The sequence below is a fragment of the Onychomys torridus genome, chromosome 5 (assembly GCF_903995425.1).
Source record: "Onychomys torridus chromosome 5, mOncTor1.1, whole genome shotgun sequence".
Classification (NCBI taxonomy): domain Eukaryota; kingdom Metazoa; phylum Chordata; class Mammalia; order Rodentia; family Cricetidae; genus Onychomys; species Onychomys torridus.
The window spans coordinates 56,130,008-56,151,332 of record NC_050447.1 but is presented as its reverse complement, the minus strand read 5'-3'; the positions used below and the strand labels follow the sequence as shown (position 1 = coordinate 56,151,332).

The 21,325-nt window shown below is 38.9% G+C and overlaps 1 protein-coding gene across 9 annotated transcripts in view; it reads right to left on the bottom strand.

Moving 5' to 3' along the window:
* Nucleotides 1-21,325, bottom strand: part of Ryr2 (ryanodine receptor 2) — a 596,457-nt gene that overhangs the window by 309,192 nt on the left and 265,940 nt on the right. For all 9 annotated transcript variants that reach the window (XM_036187934.1, XM_036187935.1, XM_036187936.1 and 6 more), the window contains 2 exons: nucleotides 13,078-13,152; nucleotides 10,987-11,143 (listed from right to left, as the gene is read on the bottom strand). In XM_036187934.1, the coding sequence (XP_036043827.1) occupies nucleotides 10,987-11,143; nucleotides 13,078-13,152 (232 nt within the window). The remainder of the gene's footprint in view (nucleotides 1-10,986; nucleotides 11,144-13,077; nucleotides 13,153-21,325) is intronic.

Here is a 21,325-nt window from a genome sequence, read left to right as displayed (position 1 = left end):
TCTGTGTGGGGAATGTATTTTTATGTGTGTATTTCTGTGACATTTATTTTTCCTGAGATTCCTATTTTTATATTGTAACTTATTTTAAATAAAACTAAACTATCAAAATAGCATCCACAACTAGAACTGCTGATGTGTAACTATAATTCTGGCACTAAGAAGGCTAAGGCACAAAGACCATAAGTTTGAGGACAGCCTGGGCTACGTATTGAACCTAAAGTAAACCTAGGCTATATAAAGAGACCCTGTCTCATAGAAATTTATACAAATACAGTACACCAATTTATGTACATCAAAAAAGCACAGAAGTGGACTTTACTTCTTAAATATCAGAAACATCTATTTTTAAAAATATTTTCTACCAGTATTTTGGTAGAAATTACACAAAACATTAACCAAAAATTATACCCTGATTTATCCTTTTTCTATAATAACACTAGAATATATTAATATCCCTAAATGTTTCTGTTAGATGGAGTTTCAATTCTAATTACAGCTCTATTTCCCATACAGTTAATGATAAACTTCTGAAAATCTACCATCTATAATTAAAGTATTTAACAGGCTGAGAAGGAAATCAGAGATACATCACCCTTTACAATAGCCACAAATGATATAAAATACCTTGGGGTTACTCTAACTAAGCAAGTGAAGGACCTATATGACAAGAACTTTAAGTCCCTGAAAAAAGAAATTGAAGAAGATGTCAGAAAATGGAAAGATCTCCCATGCTCATGGATACATAAAATTAACATAGTAAAAATGGGGATCTTACCAAAGGCAATCTACAGATTCAATACAATCCCCATCAAAATACCAACACAATTCTTCACAGACCTGGAAAGAATAATACTCAACTTCATGTGGAAAAACAAAAAACCCAGGATAGCCAAAAGAATCCTGTATAATAAAACAACCTCTGGAGGCATCATGATCCCCAATCTCAAGCTCTACTATAGAGCTACAGTAATAAAAACAGCTTGGTACTGGCATAAAAACTGACATTTGGACCAATGGAATCAAATTGAAGATCCTGACATTAATCCACACACCTATGAACATATAATTTTTGACAAAGAAGCCAAAACTGTACAATGGAAGAAAAGAAAGCATCTCCAACAAATGGTGCTGGCATAACTGGATGTCAACGTGTAGAAGGCTGCAAATAGATCCATATCTGTCACCGTGCACAAAACTTAAGTCCAAGTGGATCAAAGACCTCAATATAAATCCAGTTACTCTGAACCTGATAGAAGAGAAAGTAGGAAGTAATCTTAAATGCACTGGCACCCGAGATCACTTTCTAAATATAACACCAGTAGCACAGACACTGAAAGAAACAATCAATCAATGGGACCTGTTGAAACTGAGAAGCTTTTGTAGAGCAAAGGACACAGTCAACAAGACAAAGCGACAGCCTACAGAATGGGAAAAGGTCTTCACCAACCCCACATCTGACAGCGGGCTGATATCCAGAATATATAAAGAACTCAAGAAATTAGACATCAAAATGCCCAACAGTCCAATTAAGAAATGGGCTATAGAACTAAACAGAGAATTATCAACAGAGGAATGTCAAATGGCTGAAAGACATTTAAGGAATTGCTCAACATCCCTAATTATCCGGGAAATGCAAATCAAAACAACTCTGAGATACCACCAAGATCAAAAACACTGAAGACAGCTTATGCTGGAGAGGATGTGGAGCAAAGGGAACTCTCCTCCACTGCTGATGGGAATGCAAGCGTGTACAGCCACTTTGGAAATCAATATGGCGCTTCCTCAGAAAATTGGGAGTCCATCTCCCCCAAGACCCTGCTGTAGCACTCTTGGGCATATACCCAAGGAATGCTCAATCATACCACAAGGGCATTTGCTCAGTTATGTTCATATCAGCATTGTTTGTAATAGCCAGAACCTGAAACAACCTAGATGCCCTTCAACTGAAGAATGGATAAATAAAATGTGGTGCATATATACAATGGAGTACTACTCAGCAGAGAAAAACAATGACATTATGAGGTTTGCAGGCAAATGGATGGATCTAGAAGAACAAAGTCCTGAGTGAGGTAATCCAGACTCAGAAAGACAAACATGGTATGTACTCACTCATAGGAGGATACTAGATGTAAAACAAAGATGACTAGACTGCTACTCACAACTCCAGGGAGGTTACCTAGAAAACAGGACCCTAAGAAAGACACAGGGATCGCCCATTGACAGGGAAACTGATGAGATCTACATGAACAACCTGGATGTGAGTGGAGGTCATGAAGGGCAAGGTTCAAGGACCTTAGGGGAGCAGGAGATCCCAGCTGGATCAAGAACAGAAGAAAGGGAGAACAAGGAATAACAGACCATGATAAATGATGACCACATGAGAATAGGAAGACGTGAAGTGCTAGAGAGGTCCCCAGAAATCCACAATGATACCTCCACTGTAGACTACTGGCAATGGTCGAGAGAAAGCCCAAACTGACCTAGTCTGGTGATCAGATGGCCAAACACTCTAACTGTTGTGCTAAAACTCTCATCCAATAACTGATGAAAGTGGATGCAAAGATCCTCGGCCAGGCCCCGAGTGGATCTCAAGGAGTCCAATTGTCGAGAAAGAGGAGGGATTGTCAGAGCATCAATTGTTGAGACCAAGATTGGAAAAAGCACAGGGACAAATAGCCAAACAAATGGAAACACATGAACTGTGAACCAAAAGCTGTGGAGCCCCCCAACTGGATCAGGCCCTCTGGATAAGTGAGACAATTGAATAGCTTGAACTCTTTGGGAGGCACCTAGGCAGTGGTACCCAGACCTGTCCATAGTGCATGAGTTGGCTGTTTGGAACCTGGGGCTTATGCGGGGACACTTTGCTCAGCCTGGAAGGAGGGGACTGGACCTGCCTGGACTGAATCTACCAGGTTGAACTGAATCCCCAGGGGAGTCTTTGCCCTGGAGGAGATGGGAATGGGGGGGGAGGGGGAACCAGGGGTGGGAGGGGGTAGGAAAGGGGAACCTATGGCTGATATGTAAAATTAAATTAAATTTTAAAAAAAGAAATAGAAGGAGAGACTGGAGAGATGGTTCAGCAGTTAAGATCACTTACTGCTCTTGCAGAGAACCCAAGTTCATTTCCCAGCTTCCTCACAGGGTGGTTTATAACTGCCCATAACTCCAGGGACTCCAGTGCCCTCTTCTGATATTCAGGGGCACCCCAAATACATGTGTGGAGATATATATATATATATATATATATCCTCATAAATAAAAATAAATCATTTAAAAACATATAGTGGATAGAGTACTGTATATTCTAACAGGACTTTGCAAAACAAAAAGCAACAATACTTTTTGATGAAGAAGAAGAGGAGAGGGTGATAGTAGGTAAAAAAAGATACAAGACAAAGTCACTTCTCTACTTTTGAATAACACAGAATGAAAATCTAAGTTATCTGAAACACACCATAATGGTCTTGGAATTGATGTAGAGGGGGAAAGTCATTTTCATAATGTTCACAATGCTTAAGGCTGAGAAGACAAGGTGGTCAGAGGAAGCCCAAGGGTGGCAAGTGGAAGGCGTACCTTGAAACAATTAGAAAACCCTCCCTTCTCATTCTCAAGAGGGAGGCTCAGCAGAATTTAGGATCGGCACATTGGGATTTGAGATCCTTCTCCCAGAAATGTGCCCAACTTTGGACTAAGTTTCTCTGGTCAGCCCAAGTACTCATGGCCTGGCTTCAAGGTTACTCTGTTTCTGTGTATGTACATTCAGAATGAGAACTCAGATGAAACAGAGATGAAGAACATACATGTGGTACAACCTCACACATAAAAAAGAATCTAAGATAATCTGAGGTACATTCTAGACTAAATGCTAGCAGTACATTCTAGAAATCACTCCAAAGCTGACATCCCAGGCGTCAGACAAGGAGCAGGAAGATGTGGTCCACACTCATCCCAAAGATTCCAGGTTCTACTGACTGCTGAAGGAGGAATATGCTTCTCTTACTGAAATACTTCAAAGGTTATAAAATGCCTTTAAAATGATGAGTTTGGGGCAGCAGAGATGGCTCGGCCTGTAAAGGTACTTTGCAGCACAGCCTGGTGAGCTGGGTTCAATCCCAGGAACCCATGTAAAATAGATAAGGCAGAAGGAAGGAACAGACTTAGAAAGGTTGTCCTATTGCCTCCCCCAGTATGCAACCCCATAACAATAAGTTAAAAGTAAACGAAAACCACATGAACAAAATCAATTTTATGGCTCAAAAGAGTAACATCCATAAACTATTTACAAAGATGTCATTGATTTTTACCAAAATCAACTCTGAATTTCCTAAGACCAGATTTCCCCTGAAACTTTCCTGTCCATTAATCAAAAGCAGTTCAACTTCCAACAAAGGAGTCAACGATAGTTAAAAGCAAACTGTTCACTTAAATGTGAAAATAACCTTTCAGATGCAAAGCAATAGTTACAGGCATTATCATAGATATACACTGCAGAATGTGAATTGCCAAAATTTCATTATACAAGAAATGTTGTTGAACAAGACATTTTGTTAAATAATAGTTAAACCCAATAAGTATATAATTAAGTCTGTCTACTATCAACATTTCTTAAAGTTTCAATAAAGGCATAGAGTTATTTTTGAATGACAAAACTGCAAGTTATCTTAATTTATCCCTGATTGCATTACTGAATTCTCTTTTTAATTTTTCACATTTGTTTATTTAGTGTATATGTGCATGGGTGGGTGTGTGCATAGGCATCATAGAATAACCAGTGAGCATCGTTGCTTTCCTTCCAACATGTGGGTCCAGAGGATCAAACTCAGGTCATCAGGCTTGGAGGCAACACCTTTACCTGCTGAGCCATGTTGTCAATTACTCTTTTTTAAATGTGCAATGATAGCTATGTATAAATTATATAATAGAAAGGGTAATAATTCTTAAAAGAAGTAATACAGGCAATTATCTCAACTTCTTGGAAAAATCAATTACCTGGTCTGTCAGTAATATTTAAAATTTGTCACAGTTTTTAAAATTAAGTATCTTCCTGAATCCCAGCTCCACTGTTTGTCACTCTCTCATCATGTGCAGTAGCCATTGAGAATTACATATAAAGAGCCTGTGTGTGTAAGCCAGTTCTAAGCACCCTTCAGGGTTGAGTGGTGCTGGACATGAGAGTCAAGCAAAAAGTGAACTTCAGAGAAAGAGTTCATCACAGTCATGTTCAGACAATGGCCTTGCTGCCTTCAGTGGACATGGTGGCATTATTTGACCATCAGCTTCCAGAATGAGAGTCCCTGAATAGAAACCACTGAGAACCTAGACATTAAAAAAATAAAATAAAATGCAAGCTCAAATCCAACACTGACAGGATGTTAGGAGAGAGACTCAGAGGAAAAAAAAACTGTATCAACAGCTGCAGCTGTAGGCAAGATGCACCAGTAGCTTGCAAACTTATTCTCGGCTCCAGAATTAGTGTCTCCATTTCTAGGAATCTGTCCTAAAGAAGTAAGTCAGAACTATGCACAAACTCATTCTAACGGCTGTCATCCTCTACTTGATTATATTCTTACAAGAGACCTGTGTCTACTGTGATGGGTAAACCCTCCCCCACACATCCATCTTCTTCTACCTTCTTTTATGTCTCACATTTCTTCTCTCTTCTCTTTATTTGCCTTCCTTCCTGTCATGTGCTTATTGGTTTATTTATTTATACATATATGTGGTATATGTATATGCATGTTTACATATGTGTGAGTGCATATGTATGTGCTTGGGCATGTATGTTACGCATGGCTGGTGAAGTCCAAATTTGGCAATGTCATGTGTCTGCTTACATCCTTCTCCACTCTATTTCACTGAGGCAGGATCTCACCTGGACCCAGAGCTCACCAATTGCCCAGTCTAGCTAATCTGCTTGCCCAGGGATCTCCCTTCTCTGCCCCCTAAGGGCTGGGACTACAGGTATCTGCTATACCAAGGCTCAGTACAAAATCTCCCCATCCCTGGCTCTTATTTTCTGGTCCTTCTAAAGCCTGTGAACTTGAAAGATTTGCATATATTCTTCCACAAAGACACAGACTTTGTTTTTTTCTCCTGCAGGTCTATAATTAGTAAGGCTGCATTAGAGATTTGGTACATAAATTCCACAACTTACATCTTCAATGGTTTTCACTATTTAATACCATGAAATACATATATTTTGTCATGTGCAATGCTTTCATTTGCCTGGATATTATCCCAGTGTGTATTTCAGTCAAGCTCCCTTCTTGCTTTGGGATAATATTGCCCTGGTATTCCATTAGCCATTCTTTTTTCAATCTTTCCAAATAAAGTTTCATTACAGGTCTCTATCATGGCTTATATTTCATGATCCAATACCAAATTGTTTTCATTTTCAATTGCACTTTATTCTATTCCTATGTCCTTATAAAGCCAATGCTTTGGATCCATGCCCTATCACATGCTAGGTTCTCTGGTTTGCTCGCTCTCTGTGGTCTTGGCTCCCTGACTGTCTTTGTAAACATCTGTGCTTACAGTTCTTCCTGGAAAGTTTCTCATTCGTGTGAGGCTGGAGGGTGAACACAGCATCTTTTTGCTCGTCAACCTCTCTTCCATCGCCTTACTTTGGTAAACACCAGACATAAGTGAATGTTTACCTTGTCACTGCTAATTCTATGTTTCTAGGGAACGGTTTCTTGGGATTGTTTTTCTATTTCAAGAGTGCTTCTATATAGTCCATGTCAGCCTTGAATTCATGATCCTCCTGCCTACCCTTCCCTCAACATTTGTCTGCTTCTGCTTCCCAAGTGCTGAGATATCAGGTACATGCTGTGGTATTCAACTTGATTTCCCATTTTTAAAACCTTAGAGGGGACAATGAAAGGTAATAATGGAGTGGGTGGAAAATGCAGAGTGGGTGGCAAAGTATGATTATGTTACATATAAAAATGTTATAATGAAACCTGTTATTTTGTATGCTAACTAAAAAATTAATAATTCCAAAAAGGAATATATCCATAACATGAAAGGTCACTATGATTCTACTTCATAGGAGGTGACCACATCACTCCATGTTCCTCTCACTTTTCCCTCATTTTCACCAAATTTGGAAACATGGATTTTGCATTTTAAATGTTATACTTTGGAAAATCTCTTCAGTGTTTTCCTATGTGGTTGTGTGCACTGTGTTTGTCTATCTATATGTCTATCTGTGCATGTCTGTGTATACCCAACACCAGGTGTGTTAGTGGTGCGATGTACAGCCATGAATGTGGAAACCAGAGGACAACCTTGCGTAACATTCTCCAGGTTCTGCACACTTTATTTTTAGAAATAGGGTCTCTATAGAACCTGGAACTGGTAATCTGGCTGGCCAACAGCCTTAGGGATCCACCAGTCACTGTCTCCCTAGTATTGGGGTTATCCATGCAAGCCAAAGAGACCAATTTTAATGCACAATTATGCTGCCAGTATATGGGAAGCTGAGAGAGGAGGAGAAGAAAGATGTAAGTTTGGGCTACATCTTGTCTTTGAAAGGGTACTACATACTCATCAAAGGAAAAATCTACCAAAAGACATTGCAATTCTTAACATCTATGCACCAAATACAAGGACACCCAAGTTCAAAAAAACACTACTATAGCTTAAATCACATTTTTACCTTCACACACTGTAGTGGGTGACTTCAAAACCCCACTCTCATCAATAGACAGATCATCTAGACCAAAACTAAAGAAAAATGCTGGAGCTAACAGAAGTTATAAACCAAATGGACCCAACATATATTTACAGAACATTTCCCCCAAACACAAAAGAATATACCTTCTTCTCAGAAGCTCATGGAACTTTCTCCAAAATTGACCACATACTTGAACACAAAGCAAGTCTCAAGAGATACAAGAAAACTGAAATAACACAATGCATCCTGTCTGACCACTGTAGAGTAAAGCTGGGTATCAACAATAGGAACAACAGAAACTTAAAAACTCACAGACACTCTCTACTAAATGAAAATGGGTCAAGACAGAAATTAAGAAAGAAATTACTTTCTAGAATTGAATGAAAATGAATATACAACATACCCAAACTTATGGAATACAATGAAGGCAGTGCTAAGAGGAAAGTTCATAGCCCTAAGTACCTACACACACACACACACACACACACACACACACACGCACACGCACACGCACACGCACATGCACACGCACACACAAAAAAAAAAAAATTGGAGAGATCTCATACTAGTAACTTAATAGCACATCTGAAAGCTCTAGAACAAAAAGAAGAAATCACACCCAAAAGCAGTAGATTGGCAAGAAATAATCAAATCCAGGGCTGAAATCAATAAAACAGAAACAAACAAATAAAAATAATACAAAGAATTAATGAAACAAAGAGTTGTTAATTTGAGAAAAATCAATAAAATTGACAAACTTAACCAAATTAACTAAAAGGTAAAGAGACAATATCCAAATTAAACAAAATTAGAGATGAAAATGGGGAAGTAACAATAGACACTGAGGAAATTCAAAGAATTACAAGGACATACTTCAAAAACCTGTCTTATACCAAAAAGAAATGGATACTTTTCTTGATGCCTACCACCTAACAAACTTAAATCAGTATCAGATAAGGATTTTAAGTAGACCTATAATCCCAGTGAAAGAGAAGCAGTAAGTAAAAATCTCCCAACTCAAAAGGTCCAGGGCCAGATGGTTTTAGCACAGAATTCTACTAGAATTTCAAAGAAAAATGAATGCCAATACTTTTCAAATTATTTCACAAAATAGAGAAAAAAGATACATTGCCCAATTCTTTTTATGGGGCCAGTTACACTGATAGCTAAACAACATAAAGATCCAACAAAGAAAGAGAACTACAGACCAATTTCCACTATGAACATAGATGCAAAAATTCTCAATAAAATACTTGTAAACCAAGCCCAAGAACACAACAAAAAGATCATCCACATGATCTAGTAGGCGTCATCCCAGAGATGCAGGGATGGTTCAACATATATAAATTAATAAATATAATCTACTGTATAAACAAACTGAAAGACAAAAACCACATGATCATCTCATTAAGTGCAAAATGGGCCTCTGACAAAATCCAATAGTCTTTCATGATCAAAGTCCTGGAGAGAATATATATATATATACAAGGAATATACGTCAACATAATAAAAGCAGTTTACAGCAAGCCTATAACCAACATCAACTTAAATGAAGAGGAACTTGAAGCAACTCCACTAAAACCAGGAACAAGACAAGCTTGTCCACCCCACAAACTGACATTAAGGCACTATTACTGAAGCTATCACCAACTCATTGAACATGGAAAAGTCAAGCTGGTGCCCACATACAGGCTTCACTTCTATGTGCTAGCATCTCTGGTACAGGAAGATACTTTGCACACTACCAAAGGAGAAATGTAAACACCAACCCACCCAGAAACCCTTTAATCTACAATGGTATCCTGACTTCAAGATGTGCTAGTGCAAAGTGGGCACAAAGCTTATAGGAGTAACCAACCAATATCTCATTTGACTTACAGCTCACTCCACAAGATGACAAGATGAAACCCATACCTGAAGCTTCCTGGGTGACCAAGAGACTAGCTAGCCCAGGGACCTAGGATAAAACCAAATAATACTGTTCTTGAAAAAAAAGTAGCAATAAAATGTCTCCTAATGAATGATTCCTAATGACATTCTGCTAAATACATAGATAAGTACCTTGCTCAGCCATCATCAGAGGATCTTCCTCCTGCAGCAGATGGGAACAAATGAAGAGACCCACAGCCAGACATTATGGCAGAGAGTGAAAGACCTTGGAATACTCAGCCCTGAACAAGATGTCTCTATCAAATCTTTCCCCTCAGGGCTCATGGAACCCTGTGGTAGAGGAGGCAGAAAAAGTATAAGAGCCACAGGGGATGGAAAACACCAAGAAAACAAGACCCTTTAAAAGACACCATGCAAAAGCTCATATGAACTCACAGAGACTAAGGTAGCCTGCACGGGGCATGCACAGGTCTACACCAGATAGAGTCCTAGAGCTGAAAGAAGAAGTGGACACATGCTCCCATCTCTAACCCAGAAGTTATCTCCAGTTGACAACCACTTGCAAATGAAAATTTAGTTTTCTCCAAGGGAGTCTCACTGGGGAAACAAACTATTCTTAAGGGCAGGCTATATGCCCAGCTGTAGATGGCCAACAGAAAAGGAACCCAATAGCATCTTTGGTGGTTCCTAGTCTTATAATATTGTGTCATGGATTTTCCTTTTTTTATTCTATATCTTTAAAAATTTTATTTATATAATTTCTTTTCTCTCTTTCTCTTTATTGTACAGGTCCTTTGCAGATAAATTATGGCTTCCAGTCTTGTGTTTTTATGGGATTCCTGACTGTAAATGAGTGGGTCTCTGCTTGTGTATCTGTTACTTATACCATTTCTTGGTCTCTTTTCCTTCTGTTTATTTGTTTTGTCCTATTATGATGTATTAGTTTTTGTTTTATCTTATTATATTTGATTTTATTATTCTCCTTTAGAAGCCTGTTTGTTTTCTAATGAGAGACAGAAAGGGGTGGATCTGAATGGGAGGGGAGGTGGGGAAGAACTGGGAAGAATACAGGGAGGGGAACACTAATCAGGCTATATTATTGAGAAAAAAAAATATATTTTTCAATAGAAGAAAAAAATATAAAATAAAATTTTATATTTACAAAAGAAAGAAAGAAAGAAAAAGAACAGGAAGGAGCTGGAGGGTGCACTTTATCTAAAAATGAAAACCATGAAGCCAGCAGGCTGTCCCGGCTCATTTCAGTAGTTTGGGAAACTGATTTAATGAAGAGAAAAATTGGGAAGAGAAGCTGGGAATGAGAAAACTTTACATCAGTTCTTTCTGTGTTCCCAGTATCAAAGAAACAAATCAGGCACACGTGGACAGGAATCCCAGAACGACGCAGTCCATCTTACCTTGGAAGACCGGAAGGCAAACGCCGTTGATTTGACATCAGCTTTTTCTTTGTCCATGAGGAGAAGGTTCTTGTCTTCCATAAGGCTTAAGTATTTTCCTGTTGTTACATGCCGGAGTCGGAATGGCTGGCCCCATCTTATGTGACTTCCACTCCACCTGACAGAACAACCAGAATGTGATCCAACCATATCACCATCAGAGAGGCAGGCATTGACATGTACAAGTATGACTCTGTGTGTGCACATGTGTGTGAATAAACACTATATATAGCACGTGCAGACCTATATGCTACAGGTCTGTATGCACAAACATTTCAGAACCAGGTATAAAAAGGGGAGACAGACTAAGAAGACTGGAGTTGAAACTCACAGCTTTTATACTTTGGAATTTGGGGGGTCGGATTACTTTAACTATGTAGCTATAATATTTCCCTTACTTTATACATTATAAAATGCCAGCTTAGTTATGTGCAGATATACATTAGATGCAAATATAATAAAATTTTACCTATAGGCTTAATAATTATCAAAAGTATTAATATTAAAGTGGACTTAACATGATATTCATACCAATGATAACTGAATTTTTTAATTATCAAACATTAACTATTATGAATATGGACGTGTGATGTTATAGACTAACTGAACAACGTATGAGAATTGACAAGAACATCTTGTTGCTAAGGAAGATGACAGAGAAAGAAGGGGAACTCGAGCAATCCCCAAAGCACACCACCACAAAGTAAAACCCCTCAGGAGACCAACACACATGAAAAAGAGGAATAATCAGCACCCTTTACCCATGAAGAAAGAATTGGAGTTCTTCTAAGTAAATGAAGTAAAATATTAACTCACAGAAGTATTTATTATCATATGATTGTTTGGAAAGCAATGATGAAGCCACTTTATTTTAAAACATTGCTTCTTTAGGCTGTTGGCACATGTCTTTAATCCCAGCACTCAGGAAGCAGAGAAAGGAAGATCTTTAAAATCAAGGCTAGCCTAATCTACAGAGCCATTTACAAGGCACAGAGAAACCCTTTCTCAAAACAAAACAAAACAAAAACATTGCTCCTTTAGTATACAGGAAGTTATTTTCTACTCATCTTTTTAAACTGATCAGGATAATATTAATCAAGCATGTATCAAGTTTTCTAAAATTGCTGTATAGAATACCTGAGCAAAATTACTGCAGACACAAAACTACATATTTATCATTAGGTAGGTAGATTGTACACATTATTTTAAAAAGCTATAGACATTGACTGTAGTAAAACAGTCCTTGGCTCTCACCCAAGGAGTCTGTATCCTATGCTAATAACTCCCATTAGAGTGCAATATTGTAGGGAAAATACACAAGCAACTTAGTACATTTTAAACAAAGACTAAATCTTTCATTTATTTTTAAAAATTTCATCTGCTATCTTAGCTTTGTCTAAAGCAGTTTAAAGCTATACCTTAATCAGTGATGTAGTGTTCATTTAAATGAACTGAAAGGCACTCCTTAGATAACTTTTACATTGACCAAAGATATATGTACATGCATGTGTATCTAAATTCTTACTGCTATAATGAACACTGTAGTGGGTTTTTTTTCTACTATCCAGAATATCCTACTCCAGTATCAAGCTTTTTGTGAGTAAAGTTCATGATCTCTGCAGGTAGGTGTTGAATTCTTCATATTCATGTGCACCTTTAGAAGTTTAAACCCACAAAGTTCCAGGCTTCAGGTGAGTTACAGGCTTGCAGACAACTTGTCCTGCTTCCAAATAAGACATCAGTCTGTACTAGTAGCACTTTGTGCCAGGAAAATACCAAGGGTAGGCTGAGATGATATAACAAAGCAAAGAGAAATGCAGGCTGTATGGGTATATGAAATGGGACCATTCTGCAGTCTAGTGCCTAGTGAATGAAGACAGACAAAAGAGGCAGAAAGAGTCAAGAAGAACAAGGGGTTGGGCACCACATTTGTTTTCCATGTTGCTTGCTACTGGAATCATTAATAGGATCATCTCACCCTGAATTGGAAGCCAAAGGCACTGATCATTCTGTACCTCAGAATGTTAGGCTGGGTGTAGAAGCTATACTTACGCGACTCTTAGGGTCTCTAGTCTCCAGAGGGAGCGTGCATGAACTGATACAGCACCACCTTCATAATGGACTGTTCTGTTGACATAAAAAAAAGTTTGAGTTTAACAGGTTTCATTCTTTGAACTCTGCCTTTTAAGCAAATTGAGAGAAAGCAGGGTATGGAACAACCTGTGAATGGACAGTTAAAGATCTCCTGTGAGGCAGGAGATAATACAGCTGGAAATAAAAATAAGTGTAACAGTGATCAATAAGTTCTTCCTCAATAAGCATTTATTTAAACATATTCTCTCACCATCATTTCCCCTTATAATATTAATATATTGTTTCCATAACTGCCCTCTACAGAACAGATTTTTACCATCTTTGGTCTGTGGAAGTACACACCAGTTTAGGTATGGTTTTATATATTATTATTTAAATATATGCATGTAATTGTTCACAGCTCTAAATGTGGCTTTTATTATTTAAAATACTTCCAAGAAATATAAGAAGACTGATTATTAGTATTTTAATACAATCATCTGCAATTTACATCAAGTGGGTAATGTATGACAAAATACAAACAGATGGAGTGGGGCGATGGGTCAGGGGTTAAAAGTACATACCCCCGTTGCAGAGAACCTAAGTTTGGTTCCTAGTAGCCATGTTGTATGGCTCACAACTACCTGTAACTCCAGGTCCAGTTGAACTAATGCCCTCTTCTAGCATCCATAGGCACCCACACATGTAAGTACATACACATAAATACATAAGTAGAAATAAAATCTTTAATATATAATGCACACATATACATAAACAAAAACTCAGAAAAGGTAAATCTCTGGATGCATATCACATGTACCCAAAGGCCAAAACACTCCTAATAATTTAAGATGTCGAGAAACTTACATAAATTAGTCAAATTGGTCTCTGCGACCATCTTTCAATACTGTTGTAAGAAAGCCAAAACTTGTGAACACATATTGTATCTTTTCCCAAGGATTCAGTAACTTCTCGAGAGTATAGCCTTCATGATCTAAACATACACAGGAATGTTCTCTCTCAAAAGAACACCCTTGCCCTCCCCCTCCCACTCCCTCCACCCCCATCTCTCTACCACCTGCCTCCTGTTGGTTCTCCTCCTGCTCCAATCTCATCCCCAGACCTGTTTCTCTATTGAAACAGATTTTGCCATGGTCATCAACCTTCCTGTCACCAACTACAATAGGGTTCTTTTGAAAAAAACACTGTGGAAACTCTTTCTGTTCAGGCCATGTTTCTTACACCATCCTGGCCTCCTTCTCCCCTTTGACATGCTTTTTCACTCTATCTTTACTGTGGAATTTCTCAAAGACACACAAAATTAAAGTAAAGAAACTCTTGCACACTCAGCACAAAAGTCCAACAATTATCAATCTAAGGTTATCCAGAGTACATACAGCCTCTAATTATCCTTCCACAAACAACCTGTAAAAATATTGATATTTTAAAACATCCAGTCACTTTTCAAATCTTCTAAATTTTCTCACAAAATCTTTCCTCCCTTTGTTTTTATCAAGATTCAAACAGCTGGGCAGTGGTGGTTGGTGCATGCCTTTAATCCCAGCACTCGGGAAGCAGAGGCAGGAGGATTTCTGTGGCCAGCCTGGTCTACCAAGCGAGTTTCAGGAAAGGTGCAAAGCTACACAGAGAAACCCTGTCTTGAAAAATAAAAAAATAAAAAAATAAAAGATTCAAACAAGATGTGCATATTGGTTCACTTTCCTCCTCATTCTAGAGTAGTTTTTACTACTTCATCTCTCTCTTCCTGGTTCTTGGGCTTTCGTAGAGTATTTGCTTTGTCCATGCTGTTTTGTTTTTTTTTTTCCTTCTTAATATTTGTTTTATGAAAATTCAATTCCATTTGTCCCACAGAACTTTCTCTATTCTGGATTTTTCTAACTGTATCCCTATCCTCATTACAGGTGGTTGTGAGTTGCCTAATGTGGCTGATAAGCACTGAACTCAGATTCTCCACAAGAATGGCAAGAGCTCTTACCATGGAGCAACCACTCCAGCTTCATGATGTCCTTTATTTCTAAGTCTACCTCTAACCATAGCTGCTTATTCAATTTAGACTTTTTTTATAGTAACATTTCAGAGATACATATTGCCTACTTCCTGTGATATCACAACCATCAGGAGGAACACAATGCCTGGCTGTTCACTTCTTAAGATCAACCTGTAGGCTCAGAACCATCCTCAGGAGCCTACAGTGCCCAGAGGGTTTTAGGTGTATCTGTAAACACTATCTACAGCAGTTACGTTCTGACATGCCTGTAGATAATAACCACACAAGAAACTATCCAAAATGTTATACCATACCCTCACCAATAGACATAAAGTAGATGTAGAGTTTGGCTCTTTTTAAAGGCAGGCTTTGTGGAGCCCACTACCTATGATGGCACACCTCATGCATCCTTGAGGCAGGGGGAAGGGCTTGGATTTGCCTCTACTGAATGTGCCTCCACATGGGAGGCCTTGCCTACTTGTGAATGAAGGGGGGCGTTGGGAGAGAGAGGCTAAAAAATTTTCTTAATAATAAAAAAAAAGTCTTCAGCTGAGTCCAATAAAGAGCCCAAAACTTGGATCCCATGGTTTAGATGAGTATGTCCATAGCAGTACACCTACTGTGTGGAGTTGGGTATATCTTTGCTGCTAGGGCTGTCCCCTACATTATAGGATATTGGTGGCATCGGAGCTGTCCCTTACATTATAGGATATTTGCAGCAGTGGGACTGTCTCCTACATTATAGGACATTTTCAGCAATCTGACCCCCTACCAACTAAATGCCAAGAGCAGCCTCCCAGGCTGGTATAGGCAAAACTGGCTCTCACATTTCTTAATGTCCCTTGAGACAAAATCAGCACTAAATGCAGGAGGATGAATCATAACCTTTAGCGAGGTAAAACTTTCTCAAGATCCTCCTAAGGCCCAAGCTGGCCTCATGGCTAGAGTCTGGTTGAAGTGAAGAGTGAAAGCCATGTATCTACATTTTTCCTAAGTCCCTACCTGAAGTACATTTTGCAGATTGACATTTTAAGAACTGTGGGGCTACACTAGTTATTTGATTGGCATTGTTCTTAACCTTGGTTATATAATAGTAACACTTCAGCAGCTTTAGAAAAATATAAGGCAGAGATAAAACTCAGGCTAACAAAACCAGTCTCCAGGTATATGTTTAAAAAATAAATTAAAAGTAATCTAGACATTCAGTTTCTCTGTGTATATAAACACAAATGATAGATTAGATAAGAGATAGATAGATAGATAGTAGATAGATAGAGATAGTTTAGATTACTCTGTCTTTAATAAAAGTCTTGTGTTTCATCATAAAGAACAGTGTACTTGATATATTCTTTAAAGATTTGTTTACTTTTTTATGCACATGGGTGTTTTGCCTGTATATATGCCCTGCATCACATTTATTCCTGGTGCCCACAGAAGCCATCAGATGCCCTAGAACTGGAGTAACAGACATCTGTGAGCCATTATGTGGGTGTTGGGAATTGAACCTGGATCTTCTGCAAAAGCAGCCAATGTTCTTAACCACTGAGCTATTTCCCCACCCCACCCCCAGACTCCTTGTCATTTCTGTTGACGGTTAACAATGAAATTTAGAAATGTAATTTTAAAAAATCCTAACCATTTAGAAAATAAAGAAACTTTCTCAGAATCGAAATGAAAATCAAAGATTTACTGTAACTGGAGTAAAATAAAGACACAACCATTTCATAACCTCTGTGCCTTGCATTGAGAGAGTCAGAGTGAAAGCCATTAACCTATAATCCCTCAATTATTAAAAAAAAAAAAAAGTGGAATAAAAGGAAGAATTCTTGTCTGAAGAGAAGAAAGAACAAACCACACCAATACAAAAGAGAAAGATGGGGCTCTAGGACACGTGTAAATATAAAGACACAGGAGTTGTCTTCTTTTTTCCTCTGTTACTGTAAGGTGGCACACTGACTTAGAAATGGGGATTTATTTGGCTCACAAGTGCAGGCAGAGCCTTCCATCGTGGGAAATCGAGGTGGCAGGAGCTGGAAGCACCTGGAATCATCACACCCAGTCAATAGGAGAGAGAAAGGAATTAACACGCGCATGTATTTGTTACTCTCTTCTGCTGCTTGTAGAAGCAATGTGACCAGTTCTCTAGGGTTCCTGCCACAGTGACTGTCCCACCACGGTGGATCAGAAACTGGAACTGAAGCTTAAAGTCCACACTTTTCCTCTCCCCTAAGTTGTGTTTCTTAGGATGTTTTATCACAGTAACAGAAAATGAAACTGAGACAGAAAGATAAATGACACCCACTTTCTGTACAACAATAAATCACTATGAATCTGCCATAAATATGCAAATATGAACTTCTAAATGAGCTTAGAAAAAAGGTGCTGAATAATCAAGCTAAAATGGTGACTAAACAGACAGGGATAGAGAAAACACAAAGTTGAAAAAAATGGGTTTTAACATATACATAGTATAGATATGGCTGTGTAAAACTGCATATCTATACAGGGGAATTGCTCAAACATTTTCTTTCTAAACTTCCATTTCAACTTAACAGGAAGTTTTTAAAATTTTATATTATGAGGAAACTAAAAGTAAGTTTAATTCAGATTTTTAAAACACAAAGTTGAAAGGAGAGTAAACCCTACTTCCTTTCTGAAATCTTTTAGCTCTATCCTAAAGCTCCTTCTGCACTGAACTCTGTGTTTGCCAAGTGTTCCAATCCAAAAGTAGATATAGAAAACCTGGGCTCCCTCTCAAGTATTTACAGCTAACCAGGGCATCTTGGTCATTGGATTCCCCCATATAAATAGAATGTATAGATGTTGGTGGTGTTTTGTTGTTGTTGTTGTTGTTGTTGTTTGTTTGTTTTTGTTTGTTTGTTTGTTTGTTTGTTTGTTTTGTTTTAAGCAAGTCTCCATGGGTTATTTCAGGTTAAATGTTAGTGCAAGGTATCAAAAACCCTAAACGGAACAAGTCTATAGCCCATCCTAAATGACACAAAAGGAAGGCAACCTTACTTAAAATTTGATCCACCTGGAGGCAACCACCTATTCTATGAAGGGAGTATCACTTTTGCCCACCATGTATCTAAGGCATCAAAATCAGAGTGCAAAGAGACATTTCTTTTTCAAAGTTTGTTTTAGTTACTTTTCTACTGCTGTGAAAAGACACCATGACCAACTTCTGGAAGAATTTAATTTGAGGGCTCAGAGGGTTAGAGTCTGACCAGTATGGCAGGGAGCACGGCAGCAGGCCAGTAGGCATGGTTCTGGAGCAGTAGCTTAGAGCTGGCATGTTGAGACTACAACCATGAAGCAGAGAAACAGGGCCTGTCATGGGCTTTTGAAACCTCAAAGCCCACCCCCAGTGACACATCTCCTCCAACAAGGCCATATCTCCTAATTCTTCCCAAAACAGTTCTGAGCACCAAACATTCAAATATGGCCTATGAAGGCCATTCTCATTAAAAAACCAACACAAAGTTCAACAAGTTTACCAAATGGTATTAATATCTTTAAACTCAGACAGCTCAATGATTTTCTCAGGGCAATCATCGTTTCTACATGGAAGACTGGAGGGAAGTAAACAAAAAACCTTTTTTAAGAAGTTAAAAAGACTTAAACAACACTGCCCAGTTGTAACTGGGGACCACAATGCCAATGGCAGCAATTTGTCAAAATTCAAGGAAGACAAATGGATGTTGCGTTGGCAAGTCTTGTGTCAACTTGATGCAAGCTAGAGTCACTGAAGAGGGAGCCTCAATTCAGAAAATGCCTCCAAAAGATAGAGCTGTAGACAAGCCTGTAGGGACTTTTCTTAATGAGTGATTGATATGGGAGGGCCTGGCCCATTGTGGATGGGGCCAGCCCTGGGCAGGTGGCCCTGGGTTCTATATGAAAGCAGGCTGAGCAAGCCATGTGGAGCAAGCCAGTGAGCAGCACCCTTTCATGGCCTCTATCAGTTCCTGCCTCCAGGTTCCTGCCCTGCTTGAGTTTCTGCCTTCAGTGCTTTTGATGATGATCTGTTATATGAAACTGTGATTGAAATAAACCCTTTCCTCCTTACACTGTTATAGCTACTTGGGCGGGGAATAAGTAAAAATAATACAAGTTAATAATATTTCTAACATCCCCAAATTATTATTACTGCACAGTACTGGGGATTGAGCCCAGAACTTCATACATGACAAGGCAAGCACTCTAGCACCAAGCTGAATGCCCAGACCGCTTTCTACTTTTTTAACTTGTAACAGGTCTCCTTAAATTGCTCAGCTGACTCTAAACTCACTCTGTAGCCAAGGCTTGTCTTTGGCTGGAGGTCCCTCTGCCACAGCCTTTTGAGTAACTAGGATGACAAACCCAAAAGCTGATACTAACCACACAATTTTAACAGAAACTTATAGATCATAAATCAGAAAAGTTGAAGTCACTGCCATTTCACTAACAGGAACAGGAATTTTTGAAATGCACAGGTGACAGCCAACCATACAAGCTCATTCATGACTACTCTGTACATTATGCTTCCATAACACATTCTCTTCCAATGCAACGCACTTCATTAGGAACTCATATTTCAGGCTGACCATGTAAGAAGAACTTTAAACTTATTCTAAGCACAAAGTCTCCCCACAATGTCATCAATTCAGCTTCTCATGGTTATTATAACATTGTCCACCAAAACATAAGTAGTTAGCTCTTTTGGCTCTGGGAGTCATAAAATACAATTTAAATTTTATCTCAATTGTTCAACTATTCATTCTCTGGGTAAAAAGCAAGTGCTGTGACAGCTAGCTTATTCATCTTCTGAATCTGAAGCCCAGAAAATACTATATTAGCATACTAATGAGAGTACAAATCTTTACAAGCTTCTCACTGCCTGACACAGGGGTATTTATTCATAATAAAATTTTATAGGATACATAATTCCAATTAGTGAGCTTTAGGATATAATCATAAAGTATCATTAATAAAAACACTGGGTGCTATGAGAAGGACCCCGATGGCTAAAAGAGTGAGCTCTGACAGAGGGCACCTTCTCCAGATGACATTACAGCCATGAGCTCACTTTTTTTGTAGGGCAGGAAGAATTTGGCAAGTTACTTTCATATCTCACTACTATGAACTTTCTGAAGACGTCATTTCATTGTACAAACTTGGGCAGGTTGCCAAACTCACAGCCTCCACTTTTTTTTAAGATTTATTTTGTGTGTGTGTGTGTGTGTGTGTGTGTGTGTGTGTGTGTGTGTGTGTAGACTATGCATATGTGCCCTTGAAGTCCAGAAGTAGATGTCAGATTCCCTGGAGCTAGATTTATAGGCAGTTGTGAACAACCCAACATGGATGTTGGGAACTGAACCTGGGTACTCTGCAAAAGCCATATGCACTCTTAAGTAATGAGCCATCTCTCCTCTGCTTCCATTTCTTCAAGCATTCCCTTGGTTACTACAAGAATGTTAAGAATGATGTAACCTCTCTATAGTACTGTAAAGAGTCCTCTGAGGATTCAAATGGAGTTTGTAGTCAGTCTTTCCATAGTGATAAGCAAAGACTCAATCATGAACTGAGTCACTATGTCAAATCAGTAGTATTTGGCTTCCAGACATTTGTTATGGCTTGGGTCTGAAATAGTCACCTCGGACTTGTGTTTTGAATGCTTGGTCCCCAGACTATGGTGCTATTTTGAAGTCTGTGGAGCCTAAGGGAGGTGGAAACTGACTGGCAGAAGTACAGTCCCCAGCAGAGGGCCTTTGACTGTCACACTCATTCCTGGTCCCACCTTGCTCTCTCTGCTTCCCACTTTGCAGCCAGGACTTGCCAAGTCTCCACCACAGGGTCCTGCCAGCCTACCTTGCCTGCCAATGACGAATCTCTGAAACCAGGACCCGAATCAAATTCTACCACCAGTTGTTTCTGTCAGATATTTTACCACAGTCATAAAAGAGTTACTAACAGCATATTCAAAGACATGAGTCATCTTCTGTTATAAATACTGTTGGGGACAACAAATTAATCTTTGTCTTTAAGTCAGTCAACCTCATGCCAGCCTCCTTCTGAGGGTCAATGCTAAAGCTGGGTCTCAACATATTCTCATTGAAAAATTTAGCTGGGCGATGGTGGTACAAGCCTTTAATCCCAGCACTTGGGAGGCAGAGCCAGATGGATCTCTGTGAGTTCGAGGCCAGCCTGGACTACAGAGTGAGTTGCAGGAAAGGCGCAAAC